General features: G+C 44.8%; 1 protein-coding gene across 1 annotated transcript in view; it reads right to left on the reverse strand.

The window, feature by feature from the left end:
* The window catches only part of MYO9B (myosin IXB), a 1188949-nt gene that overhangs the window by 918185 nt on the left and 255795 nt on the right, over nucleotides 1-14969 (reverse strand). The window contains exon 10 of the mRNA XM_044054768.1: nucleotides 9812-9953. Coding sequence (XP_043910703.1) covers nucleotides 9812-9953 — 142 coding nt within the window. The remainder of the gene's footprint in view (nucleotides 1-9811; nucleotides 9954-14969) is intronic.

Below are 14969 nucleotides of genomic sequence, written 5' to 3' on the forward strand. Positions count from 1 at the left end.
AACTTAGAAGACTGAGTTCTGGAGGGTTTCCGTACAAGGGGGGGGGGGTTTCGAGGGGTAGTTCCCTTTGAAATCTGGGAACTGGGAACATACAAATGTGTTTTAGAACTTGTAGCTCTTTGCCCCTTTCTTGTAAAGACTTAAATAGTTCTGCTGTGGAAGCACCAAACAATGGCTAGTTATCAAGGGGTGCATCCATAATTTTAGCCTTTATGTCATCTGGCAAGGGCTGTAGTCTGAGCCAGGCATACCTCCTGAGAACATACTGTAAAGTGGCAGCTCTGACAGATGCCTCTACAGCATCATGGCTACACTTAATTGAATGTTGTGACTTGAGCAGAAGAGCTCAGAATGGAGGATAACTGAACCTTAGTATGACAGTCTGGGAGCTCTGAAATTAGCTTACTGGCATCAGACAGAACAGCAGTTATGTACTTACCATAACTTGGTATCTGTGTTAGTACTTATGTACTCACCATAACGTGGTATCTGTGCTATCCTATTTCATTATTCATCAAGTCTTTGTTTTGCATCCGATGTCGGATCCGATCCGACAACTTTAAAGAGCAGATTTAAGGCTCGAGCTCCTCCCACTCCCATAATCCCTTTCTACCTTCAAACCATCAGATTGAGTGTGCTTAAGACAGAAAACCACCAGACACCTGACTATCTACCTAGACATAGGCAACAATAGCAATAGAAACGCAAGAGACGAAAGCTCAAGAGCCCAAACCTCAGGCTCTCCAGATCCACCAGAAACAAGGAAGGCAGAAGGAGGGCAGGAGGTGATGAATAATGAAATAGGACAACACAGATACCAAGTTATAGTATGTACATAACTACTGAACTGATGTTACCCATTACGTCTGGGTGAGAATCCCCAGCTACAAAGAACCCCAGGTAGCCCTAAGGAAGGATGTGCCTGAGCACTGTTGAACCAAAGACACCCTGCCTCTGGAGATCATATCCAGTTTGTAATGAGCAATAAAAGTGTGAGGAGTGGACCAAGTGGCCACAGAACAAATCTCATCTAAGGGCATTCTGGCAGTGAAGGCTGAAGAAGTAGCTACTGAAGGAACAGAATGCGCTTTAGGATGACAAAGGCAGCTCCACCTTTCTCACAGAGTAAACCAAAGAAATGCAACCAAAGATCCATTTAGAAAGTTACTTTCAAGACCAGATGGCCATGCCTGGTCAGGGAAAAGGCCACAAACAACTGATCAGATTTTCTGATGGGTTTAGTCTGATGTAAATAAAATCTCAGCTGACGAACATCCAAGGTGTGGAGGAGATATTCGCCCTTGTTAGAGTGATTAGAAAAGAAAACCGGCAACTGCATGTCCTGGTTAAGATTTCTTTCGGTAGCAACTTTAGGCATAAAGGAGGGATTAATATGTAAGGTTACCCTATCCTTACGAAAAACAATATATGGTGGTTTAGAAGATAAGGCATGCAATTCAGAAACCCTCTTGGCCGAGGTAATAGCAACCAGAAACGGGGTTTTCTAAGAAAGATATCAAAGAGCACAGGAATGAGCAGGCTCAAATGGACTTTGGGTGAGAGACTGCAGCATCAACATCAGATTCCAGGGAGGGGCAGGATCTTTGACTGGAGGCCTAAGAAGAAAGATTACCTTCATGAAGGCCTTACATAGCTTAGAGGAAAAAGTGGGCCCAGCGTTGGCATGAAAATTGGAAATGGACGCCAACTGCAATTCGACAGTTGAAAAGCTGGCCCCTTCCTGAAAAAGGGATGTCAAGAAGAGGAGGACATCTGGAATAGGAGCTGAAAAAGGATCCATATTACATTCCGCTGCCCAAAAGGTAAAACGTTTCCACTTACTACTGTAGACCTTTCGAGTAGAAGGCTTCTGCGAGGCCAGAATAATTTTCCTGACAGGAGAAGTTAGCCTGGACTGCTTTACTAGGACTGGAAGTGGAGAAACCACATGGTCAGGTGAAGTGACCGAAGATTGGGTGGAGGTTCTGATGGGTGAGAGATGAGATGCGGAACAGGATATGGTATCCAGGGAGGATACTTGAGCTGAGACCTGAGGAAGGGGGAACCACATCTAACTGGGCCAGAAGGGAGCACTGAGCATCACAGAACTCCTCAGTTTGAAGGCTTTCTTAAGTACTTTGGAGATTAGAGGAAGGGGAAGGTAAGTATAGAGGAGACCCAAAGGCCAATTGTGTACAAGAGCGCCCCTCGGGGACTGCCCCTCTGGAAAAATCAGAGCAAAGTACCTGCTGCAAATGTTGTTCAACAGGGAAGCAAACAGACTGCAATAAGGATGGCCCCAACAGGTGAAAATCTGAGATGCCATTAACAGATTTTGGGACCACTCATTTGGAGTCAGAGTAGACCTGCTGAGACTGTCTGCAAAGACTCTGGACTCCCCGGGTATGTGCACTGCAAGGAGAAAGTGAGTGGAGGAGATCACGCATTCCCACACTCATGGCCTCTCTACATAATGGGTACGATCGTGTTCCCCCTTGCTTGTTGATATACCAATCCACAGACATGTTGTTTGTGTGAATTGCCATGGTTCCCAAAGGAAGGCAATCCTGAAAGACTTGCAACGAGAGGAGAATGGCCTTCATCTCCAGGATGTTTATGTGCAATTTGGCCTCGGAGGGGTACCATGTGCCTTGGACAGTCCTGCCCTGAAAATGACTCAACCACCCTAACAGGGAATCATCCATGGTCATATTGGCCAGGGAAAGACAGCATCAAAGGAGGCCCTCTGATTGAAGTCATCACAGCAAGTACTGTCTGCAAACTGGGGTCCACGGAATAGGAACAGAAAATGGATGAGTGAGAATAGACCACTCCACTGCCAGCATCCACTGAAGCTCCCACATGTGGTATCTCGCTGTCTCATCAAGTCCACTCTGTGGGAGGGCAATGCTGCAATCTCTGAGACTGTGTTGATACGAGTCGCAATGTACTCCATGCTATGTACTGTAGAGAGCTTGGACTTCGCCAAGTTGATGGTAATCCCTAGCCTTTTGAAAGTGTGTAAGAGGTACTGTGTGACAGAAACCAGTTAATGCCTGGTGGGAGCTGAGAGGAGCCAACCACCCAGGTATGGAAAGACCTAAAATCCCTGAAGCTTCAGGTAAGCCACTACAACTGCTAAACATTTGGTAAATACCCTGGTGGCTGTGGGGAGTCCAAATGGTAGCGCTCTGAACTGGAAATGATCGTCCCTGATCCAGTAGCGCAGGTGCCTCCTGGAGCGCCAGTCTATTTTGATACTATAGTTAGGTGCTCTGGAGGTCTACGGAGCACATCCACTCATCCTGCTGCAGTAGGGGCAAGATGGACTGAAGAGTGACCATCCAGAACTTTGACTTCTTGACCAATAATTTCAGCTTGCTCATGTCCAAAATTGAACTAATGTCCTCTGTCTTTTTTGGCACCTGAAAGAAGCAAGAATAAGTTCCAGACCCTCTTTGCCTGTTGGGACTGTCTCAATGGCTCTTTTTTCTACAAGTGAGAGAATTTCTCATTGAGCCAGTTCTCTCTGACTGGGTGGCACATCACAGAGAACTTTCTTGATTATCAGGGGAGGTTGGAAAAAGGGAATGTAATAACCCCAGGATATAATCTTGAGCACCCATCATTTATGGATACCCAGGCACTTGGGTGCAATGAAAAACTACCCCCAACTGCCTCCAGGGCAGGACAGACGAACTGTGCATCAGGGGCACTGAAACAGCTTCTCAGTTAAAGATTCCATAGAGTGAGCCCCGATTTTGAGAACCTCCTCTGCCCCTAAGGTGGCATCTAACATTGAATCCCCTTCCCAGACTTCTGGAAGAGGAATCTTCCGGAGCAACCTGGAAGGAACCCTATGACTTGCAGAACCATAGTTTCGTACTACCCCATTGTTTTTTGGAAAAGGACCTTTGGGGAATAGAAAACTTTATCCCAACTGCCAACACAGTCTTGCCGTCCTGCTCACTGTGAGTTAGGGTTTCTTAGACAGTAGGTCCAAACAGAAAGGAACCATCGAATGAGGCATAAGTAAAAGATTCCTTGATGGGCTCCATAAACCCGCACGGCCACATCCAGTCATGCTATCTGATGGCAATGTCTGCAAAAGCTGGTTAAGTGATACCTTCTGCCACACTAGAAATTAACCTCACTGAGGAGTTGGAAATAGATGAGAGAGGTGTGAGCTTGGGAGACGGCCTCGAGGTTGGTGAGCTCGGAGAGCAGGTCCCTTTGGAGACAGATAAACTGTACCAAATAATTTAGGGCTCTCAGGCCAAAAGTGGCTGAAGCGTAAATGTGCTTCTCATGCCAGTTAATCGCCCGGGACATTGCAGCTCTGTTCTACCAGCTCCTTCTTTGTGGTGGTAGCACTCACAATGGCATCAACTTGTACTCCCTTGCTCCAATGAGTTTGGTCAGTTGAGGGGGGGGGGGGGCTCAGAAACTTGTCAGCTTTCTTAGGAAAGATGTTACACAGTGTCAGGTTCCTTCCATGTCCTGCATGCGATGAGATCAACCCGCTCGCCTGCAGCGGGGAGTCTAGGAAGTAGATGTACCCATCCCAAATGCCTTCAGAAACACAGACTCCTCTAAGAAGGGAGGCTGGGGAGATCAACCGTCTTTCGGCTTCAACAGTTCCAGAAATTATCCAAAGGAGATGTCATCCAGCGGAGATTGGGGGCGACCTGTCGCCCTTCCTCGAAATCTGTGCCCTCCATGATGGACTCCATAGGGGAGTCTAAGTGCCTCCTCTTGCACGGTCTCTTCAGAGGAGGCTCTTCCATGAGGGGCCCCGGACAGGACTCAGAAGAGAGGGGAATCCCTGGGTTCTAGATCCCTGAAGACTACCACTTGACAGGATGAATGGGCTTAGGGTAACTGAAAATTGATGGTCTGGAAGGTTCCTGGAAGGGGAGAGGATACTACTCAAAACATGGAGAAGGTCAGCTCTATCACCTGGAAGACCGAAGAACTCGAGGAAACCCCATCCTCATCCCTCTTAGCCAAAACCACAAGGGAAGGGGGAGTGAAGCCTGCCCTGGTCCTGTGCCCCTTGGACTGTACCACCCCCAAGTTGTCGAAGGCCAATGACTCCAAGGGAAGGGACCAATTAGAAGAAACCAGACCAGAACCCCACCCCAGGGACTCCGCACTGACCCTCTCGAAGGTAGGACTTACTCTGGCCCAAAACCACAGGGACTAAGCTAGTCAGGAACCCTAGAGGAACAGGGAAAACGGACATTCCCTGGTCCCCTGACTCAGGGAAGACTGGGACGTGGGATTCCAAAACTGCCAGAATCAGAAATGGAGAAGCCAACTTAGGAGCCAGGGATCTCCCAGAGCCTAAATGGGCCAGGGACGCTAAAAGACCCATCTCTATCTGGGCCCTAAGGACACTCATCATCATCCTGTCCATGTCTGAGGATAAGAAGCTCCTAGAGGACCTCCAGGAAGAGGCAGATGAATGCATGGATTTAGAAGGGGAAACCCACCGGGACCCCATCACCTCTCTCTCTCTCCCAATCTACGGAGCAGCTCTAACATCTGGGATATGAAAGCTTCAGATCCCTGGGAGACCCAATCGTGGAGCCTAGAACCATTAGCTCTGGATCCAACAAATGCATCAGATCTAAGCCCAGAGGAACAGTCTGCCTCAGATCCAAGAGGGCTAAGGGAGTCGAGGGGACAGAGGTAGGATCCAAAGGTTCCCAATCTAAACAGACGTCAGGTCTGGAGGACAGATCCTGAACCTTCGGTTCCGACTTAGCCCAATACTGCTCCAGATCCAAAGGACTGCGATCGCAGAGCCTCGGCCATATCTGAAAATGTGAAGTGCCCAGGAAGGTAAAGAAGGCTTTTCTCTTGGATTCTTTATGACAGCTGGAAGAGGGGGAGACAGAGACCCCCCTTGGGTCATACCCTTGAGCAGTAACTTCTTTAATTGATAAGCCAGCGCTTGAGGGTTGAACACAAACGGTGCATTCAGCTTTGAGGTGGTCAGATCCTCGACAATAAACACACTTCTTGTGGGTGTCGGGAGTTAGGCATCTTAAGCCCAAAAGAAGAGCATCTCAAACCTGGTAGGTCTATCCAACATGGTCCAACCACAACACACACAAACAGCACAGAGATAAACTACAAAGCCCCAAAAAACAGCCAAAAGTGCACCAAGGCAAAAAACAGAACTGAACGTGTACACACACAAAAAAGACAACTACATTATGCCCAAAAACACTAAGGGGGAGGGACTTCAAAAAAAAGGCACCAAGCACCGACAGACAGGAAAAAGAAAAACAGACCCAACGCTTTATGAGATCTAACAAAAATGGAGAGAAGGGTACTAAAATGACTTAACTCCTAAAGAAAAAAATTTGAAACCAACTGAAAAGACTTGAAAACCCACTAAATGAATGCGCAAGCTTCAATCACGTCTGTAGCAAACTGCGACAAATGAGATCTGAAGGTTTGAAGGTAGAAAGGGATTATGAGAAACTGAGAAGCTTGAGCCTTGAATCTGCTCTTAAAGTTGCCGGATCAGATCTGACATTGGATCCAAGACCCAGATATGATGAATAAAGAAATGAATAACATCAGATGGGCTAAAGAGTATTTTACCATATGGGTCTGGTAGTTTATGGCTCTAAATGCCAAGGCTGTACAAGTATAAACTTTCTTCCCCAACTTCTCTATAACTTTATTCTTCTTGCCTGAGGGGAGAATGGAAGTGGAAGGAAAACATCTTAGAGAACTTATCAGCAGACACAGAAGTAGTAGCAGGATCTGCAGAGGGACATTTAAACAGGAATTTGGAAATACTCTGGTATATTGTAAAACCTGTCTGTCCTTTTAGGGGCAAGAGGTTGGGAATCGGGCATTTGGAAGCTGCTGAAAAGGCATCTAAAAGGCTGGTAGCACAGGGGGAACTGCAGATGGAGAAGAAGAATCCATCTGCAGAAGGTCATAATACCTTTTTTGAATTTCTGACACCTGGGAGCAATCCCATTTAAAGAATTCCCTCATTTTAACAGTGGTTTCCCCAAAAGAAATATCTTCCCCTGGAGCATTTGTGCCATTTGATTCTTCTTCTGGGGGAGCATATCCTAAGGGAGATGAAATCTGGGCAGAGTATGCCAATGATTAATCTCCATACGCGTCATCTTCATCAGATAAAACCAACTGAAATCCTCTTATGTGGAGAAACAGGAGAAAAGGAGGGAGAGTCAGTCCAGTGGATTGCCTCAAGGCCATAAAGACATTAAAGTGCTCCTGAGAAAAGGCTTGCCAATCCACAGGTTGTTCTTGGGAAACAGAAAAAGCATGTTTACTTTTCTGCTGATTCTTTTGTGGGACATCTAAGCGATGGAAGGACGAAGGACCCAATGTTGGCCTACATTCTAAAATATTGCTTTGGGCATCTTCACTAACAATGATTTGAGGAATGCCATATGGGCCTTCAGTAACAATGCGCCTGGGTTGCCCCCATGTCTGTAGTGGATGCCTGTGTATCCCACGAGGACATGATAGTAGGATCCTTCACTGCCTCCACCCAGTTACCCGTAGAAAATCCCCTGACAGCGAAATGGTCTCCAGGCCAACATTGGCCTCGGCAGAGACATCCGGCATTACAGGAACAGTGGGTAAGTCACGCCTAGACTTTCTGGCTTCTAATTAATGGTTCACTTGAAGAGCCCAAAGTGCTTTCCATACCATGTTTTAAGCGCTTAAGGCATTGGTTCTCCAAGCATAGATTGAAGGAAGCTAGACAACTGCTGAGGGTCCTGGGGACTAAGGCCTTGCAAATCGAACAAGAGGTATGGTCAGGGTTAGGGCCTAGGCAAGAGAGACAAAGATTGTGGGAATATTTATGTGGAATTTGCCTTCCACACTGACACTTGCCCTTCCCAGCTGACACGTAACCTCAACCACAACAGTAGTATGCAAAATAAGAAAAAACCCCAACGGGGCACGTACCTGGATCAGAATCAGCAACTTTGCTGATAATCAAATGACCAGTGAAGACATTATGACTGGTGGCAGAAAAGTTCTGGGAATGGCAGCGTGCTGATGCCCGCTTTATACCAGATGTCACTTTAAGATCAATGTAGGACTGGATCTGTGTGCACATCGCAAGTACCCTATGGTAACTTTAGACTTTTGTGTACTGGCCGGACATACAAGTCAGCAGAGGCAGTCTCCCACATGTTATGAATACTGTAACATATGACTAGAAAGATGTTTAACATTTACACAGAACTGAAAAATGACAAATTAGTTAAGTACAATCTTGTATATTTATTATATATGGAAATAATGGTACAAAACACTAGCTACATGACAGAATAGAAATAGGAAAATACGGAAGAAAGGGCAGGAAAGACAGCAGAGACTACAGAAAGACAAAAAAAAGTAAGTCGTCAGAAAGAAATAAGGGAATGAGAATTTATCTAGATTTAACGAGTTTATCTAGATTTAACGAGTAAAGGAATGAGAGTTGATCTAGATTTAACGAGTAAGGGAATGAGAGTTGATCTAGATTTAACGAGAAGTAAGAGGTGTGCTGGAAGAGTAAACATTAAGAGAGAAGGAGCACATCCGTGTTTAGTGAAAAGTATGACATGTTGGAAGACTAAAAATATGGATACATCGACATGCAGTGAGAATATGAGGTATGGAGAAAAGTACTTATGACCGATTTTCATGTGCAAGTTCAAAAACAGTTAGAAGGTAGCTCAGTTTTCAATTTCTTAAAAAATCTGTGTTGACTCGTTTCATTTCTAAGGTGTTATAGGACAGAGCTTCATAACTTGTCTACGTAAGCACAGTATGTACACTATAATGAACTACTCACAGTATGACAGCTGAAATCTATAAGATGTGTCGCTCTCTGTGTAATCCCCACAAAGAATAAAGAGAGTATCATCCCTGATAGGTTCCAGAAGGAGAAGCTTTAAGACCCCTTGGGTATGAAGTGTAAAATGACTCTCAGCTGCTAGAATGGGCAAATTCACATTTAGAACATTAATGTCCTGCAATATCACTGCCCCTCTTCTAGCAACCACAGTAAGAAGTAATTCTAGATAAACCTTGTTGACATAATCCATCCAGGGCTGCAGATCAATACAACACTTACATGAAACACAAGGTCACTACCAGTCTGCAGTCCACAGTACTTATTGCCTTCTTACCCATATTCTGCATCTCGGTAAATTTAATACTCTTCTAGACATCAAGTGCTAGCTGTTAACACTTTCAGTCATGCAGTACTTCCCACTTGCTAGTCACAGCTCATAATATATATAGTCTGAAAGCAAATGACTCCTCTCAGTCAGTCCCTGGGACTAGACTCAACAAGTTGCTGCACTGCCTTCCTTAACATAATTTATCTTCCAGTCTAAAATGTGGTTTTGTTTCACTATCCTTCAACATATACATCTACCTTGCTACACACAGTGTTACACTTAACCATCCATCAAAACATATAATCTAAGCCTAACCAAAATATACACATTTTACCTTTTTTTTTTTTAGTAAGCATGCACATCTGACAAAGTACTCTATGCACAAGATCTGCTGCTTTTCTACTGTTCTGCATGCCTCAACGGGGAATGTGTAGTCATAGCATCCACAATTACAACTTTGTAGAGCAGTCAATTACATGCTAATTGAGACCCAGTTGTCTTTAGAGACCTGTATATTTATTTCCCCGTCACATCCACCAACTTCCTGTCCTCTTCAGCAAATACTTCGCTGCCTCCCCCCACGCAACTTTTCAGGAAGAGCCGTGGTCCAGTCACATCCCTATTTGTACCTTGATTTGATATTTGACTTTTCCAGCAAAGTGCTTAATGATAAATGCTGGTTCCATCACAGGGGTGTCGACGAAGAATTTGTTTCCTTCATGCTGTTGTTTAAACTTGGCTAGCAAGGTCTGGTTAGTGGCATGTGGGAAGCTGCAAAAAAAGGAAAAAAAAAACAAAGATAACATTAGGATAAAGTGCATTTTCTACCAAAGTCTATACACTAAAATCATGCTTAACATTTATCTGCATATTACAATAACATCTAACATCAGGGAGCTGTCATAACATCAGTGGGACTGTGACACAATAACAGATCACATTTCAAATCTGAGAGACTGAAAAAGCAATCAAGATTGTCCATGAGTAGACCAGATTTACTTGCGTAAATGCAAGTAATAAACAATGACAAGGAATGCATTCAAATGTATTCAATCAATAAATTAACCTCCTTCAAAGAAATATTACTTATACTGCCTAAAATTAAATTCGGCTGCACCAAGCCAGTAAGTCATTGCCATAAAGGAGTCAGTATGCTTTATTTCTTATCTCTTAAACAAGGAAGACCAAAGGATCAGCTAAGAAGTTTATAAAGCTCTGTGCCAGCTAAAATATCTCGTTGGGAACCAGACTAATGTCTGTTGCAAAGGTTTTTAGGATTTCTGATGACTTACCAGGCACTGAATCACAGAAAAGTACAGTTGTGTACCTACCATAAATGTAGATGTTAGAGTATATTCACTGCTGCAATCATTACAGTTGGGTTATCCTGCTGGCAGGCTACCCGCAGTCAGCCCGAGTTCCAAAGTCTAGGTCCGGCGTCGGTTGCTGTCGCCTCCTCCCTGACGTCAGTGCGCCAGGGGTATAAAAGATGCAGCCGATGCCATTTTCTTCAGTTTTTCTTGCCCCAGATGTCAGGTGCCCCTAAAATGGTAGGCTAAATTATGCCAATAAGCATGTATGCACAAAAAACAACTTTTCCTTCATCTACAAGCAAATACACCACAAAGGTTGTATAGAATAGAGAAGTACAGATAAGTCCCAGCAAAGGAAAAGGGGGATGGTGGGAGGGTAACCTGGACTGCAACAGTGAATACACTCGAACATCTACATTTATGGTAGGTACACAACTGTACTATGTTCATCGTGTTTCACTGTTGCAGTCATTACAATTGGGTTGAATCCCAAAGCTAAGGTTGGGTGGCTGGTGCTAAACAGGATTAGGAGAGGCTATCAGGTCCTGCAGAACTGCAGTGGCAAAGCCTGCCTTGGATTTAGAGTAGAGAGGTAAATGATAGTGCCTTGTAAAAGTATGCACTGAACTCCAAGTTGCAGCCTCTAAGATGTCTTTGGTTGGTACTCCTCTGAGGAAGGCTGCTGCTCTGGTTGAATGTGGCCTAATGCCCTTAGGCACTGATTTGCCATGCTGTGACTAGCAGAAACGAATGCAGTGGCCTATCCACTTTGAAACAGTCTGCTTTGAGATAGGCTTTCCTTGTGATCCTGCAGCATATGCCACTAGAAGTTGTTCAGTCTTTCTGAAAGCTTTGGTTCGGTCAAAGTAGAAGCGTAGCTGCCTGTGAATGTCCAAGGAATGCAGAAGTCTTTCACCCTTATTCTGTGGGTTTGGATAAAAGGTAGGCAAATGAATTGTTTGGTTAAGGGCCACACTGGATACTACCTTAGGCATAAATGTAGGGTTTGTGCGCAGAGAAACCCTGTCAGGATGGATAATGATAAAAGGTTCCACAGCCATGAGTGCCTCTAACTCTGAGACTCGTCTAGCGGAGGTTATTGCTAGGAGCAGAGCTGTTTTCCAGGATAAGAATTTTATATCAGCTGCAGAGGCTGGCTCAAACGGAGGCAGTGTGAGTTTTTCCAAGACATAGTTGAGGTCCCATGCAGGTATTGGTGCTCTCCTTGGAGGTCTTATGTTTTTGGCCTCTCTTAGGTACTGCCTTAGCAATGGATGAGAAAAAAATAGGTGGTTCTGTATTGTAATGAGCTGAAATGGCAGAGGCATGAATTTTAATTGATGAAAAGGAAAGGCCTTTATCCAGCATCTCAGTTAAGTATTTCAAAATCTGAGGAATATTTGGAACAATCGTGTCCATACCTTGTGCCTGGTTCCAAGCACAGAATCTCTTCTATTTTTCTGCACAAGATTTTCTGGTGCTAGGCCTCCTGGCCTCCAAAATAACATCCATCACTGCTTTAGAGAGAGGTGCGTCTTGAATGGCTACATTATCCACCATGCTGCCAGGTTTAAGGTCCTGAGTTGGCTGTGCAGTATCTGACTGTCTTGTTGGGTCAATAAGTGAGGAATTTGAGGTAATGTTCAAGCTGGGCATTGAGACAAGCTCTTTAGGATTGGGTACCAGTGCTGGCGGGGCCAGTCTGGTGCAATCAGTATCATTTTTGGTTTCTCTTGTCTGACCTTGAGGAGTACCTTGGGGAGGAGAGGCAGAGGAGGAAAGGCATATAATGTTAGGTTTTCCAGCTGAAAGAGAGCGCATCCACTTTCCATGCTTGCTTGTGATAAGTCCTTGTGCAGAATCTCTGTAGTTGGCAGCTGTGAGGGGAGGCAAATAGGTCTATGTCCGGGCATCCCCAGTTCCTTATTACCATGCTGAAGACTTGTGGATCCAATTTCCACTCGTGGGGATCCATTAGGTTACTGCTTAGTTCGTCTGCTGAGTATTTGTCCTTCCTGGCAGGAATTGTGCTTGCAGATGTACTTGGCAAGTCAATGCTGTCCCCCACAAGTTCATGGCTAGTCTGCAGGGGGGGTAGGAATGTGTGCCTCCCTGCTTGTTTATGTACCACATGACTGTAGTATTGTCAGTCTTTATCAGTAGTTGTCCTGGATGAAGTAGATCCTTGAAGGCTGTCAGGGCATTCTGAACAGCTAACATCTCTTTTTGATTGATATGTAGATGCATTTGACTTGCAGACCATGTGCCCTGAATACATCTTCCTGCCATATGGGCCTCCCAGGCATAATCTGATGCATCTGTTGTCAATGTCTGTCTGGCTGTTGGTAAGGTGAATGGCTGTCCCATGTTGTGGTGACAGGCTTTTGCCCACCATCGAAACTCCTGTTGCAGGCAGGGAATGAGGGTAATTATTGTTTCCAGGCTGTGGCAATGTTGAGTCTAAACACTTTTTAGATACCACTGAAGTTTCCTCATATGCAGTCTTGCATATGGAATTAGAAGAATGCAGGATGCCATGAAGCCCAAAGCCTGCAGAATTTTTCTTGCAGATAACTGGGTCTTTGTTGCCAACATTTTGAAATAAGTAGTCAGTTGTCTGTGTTTGTCTGGCGTGAGATAAGCCATCTGGGCAGTTGTATTTAAGCTTGCACCCAGGAACATTATCTCTTGAGAGGGTACGTGTTTTGATTTCTTTTCATTTACTGTGTACCCTAGACCTGTTAGTAATATTTTTACAAACGCCAGATGCTGTAGTAGAATGTCCTTGTTCTCTGCTTGAATAAGGCAGTCGTCCAAGTAAGGATATATTTGTATTCCTCTATCTGCAAAATGCAGTTACTGGTGCCAGGCATTTTGTGAAGACCCTGGGCGCAGTAGATAAGCCAAAGGGCAGTGCAGAGAATTCATAGTGCATTGAGCCAGCTATAAATCTGGGGTAACTTCTGCATGATTGTCTGATTGGAACATACAGGTATGCCTCTCTTAGGTCTAAAGTCACAAGCCAAGCCTTCTTGCCCAGCATGGGCAGAAGCTGCTGCAGAGTTAGCATTTTAAATTTTGGAATATCCAGGAATGTGTTTAGGATAGACAGGTCCAGTATTGGTCTCCAGGCTTTGTCCTTTCTGGGCACCAAGAATAGCTTTGAGTAAAATCCTAGTCCCTGCTCTTGCTGTGATACTTGCTGAATGGCTCTCATGTCCATGAGGGATGAAACTTGTTTTTGTGCCTCTGCTCATTGATTGCGTGGCAGGTTTGGCATACCGCTTGGCCTTGGCAGGGTGTGAAAGTGGAACCTGTAGCCTTGTGATACGATATTTAAGACCCATTTGTCCTGGGTGATCATGTACTAATTTTGTGAAAAAAGTGCTAGTTTTCCCCCCAAAGGAAATGCCAGAAAGTAAGTGCTTGGTGCTGGCAGGGGAAAGTCATTCAGACTGTTTCCTGTATGGCTGTGATTTTTCCTCTCTATTTTTGAAGGTAGAAGCACCCCATTGTTTAGGCCTGTATGAGCCTTGGGGCTGTGATCTGCCTCTGGGGCGTCTGTATCTGCCTCTTTGTGGCCTGTCTGACACTGGAAAGGACCAATTCTTTGTAGGCCAGATCCTGCTAAATCTGGGAGGCTGTACCTGCAAGAAATCCTTGATTGCATAGATTTAGCTTTGTCTTCCATTTTCTTCAACACCTCTTCTGCTTTAACACCAAACAAGGTAACATGCTGTAATGGAGCATCTAATAGTTTTGCTTTAACATGATCGGGCAGATTCTGTTCTCTTAACCAAGCATGCCTCCTAATGACAGAACCTGTAACAGCGGCCCTGCAGGAGGCCTCTAGAGAATCGAAACCACATTGCAAAGTATGCTTTCCCACTTGTTCAGCTGCATGCAATAAATCCTGCATTTCTTTGTTTTCTGCACATTCTGAATTTGTCAACATTTTCTGTTTAAGCAGTGACATAAGATATTGCTGATATTTAAGCATATGAAACTGGCAATTTAAAGCTCTTACAGCCAAGGTAGCATAAGTATAAATCTTTTTCCCCCATCTGTCCAGGGTCCTTGAATCCCCATCAGAGGGGATAGGGTTTTTTGCAGTGGAAGCCTTGACCCCCTTGGGATCCTGAGAGATAGCTTCTGGGTCAGCAGCAGTGTTTTTATAAAGAAATTTATGTGAATCAGGAACCCTGTAGTATCTGTCTGGCTTAACAGGAGCTGGTGGTAGAGAGTCAGGAGACAGACTGGACTTTGAAAATACATCTACAATGTCTAAAACAGGAGGAAGAGCAAGGGGCATGTGCTGAGGTATTAAAAGGAAGTCTCTGAGCCTTTTCTTGGATTCTGAGTAATCTTGGCTCTCCAAGTGGAAATGATCCCTCATAGTATTGCAGGGTCTCCCCAAAAGAATAATCCTCAGGAGGAGAGGCTGAAGGGATAGATTCTTCAGCATCAGAATCCT

Source organism: Protopterus annectens, chromosome 13.part0 (genome assembly GCF_019279795.1).
Source record: "Protopterus annectens isolate FY-2018-M chromosome 13.part0, PAN1.0, whole genome shotgun sequence".
Lineage (NCBI taxonomy): Eukaryota > Metazoa > Chordata > Ceratodontiformes > Protopteridae > Protopterus > Protopterus annectens.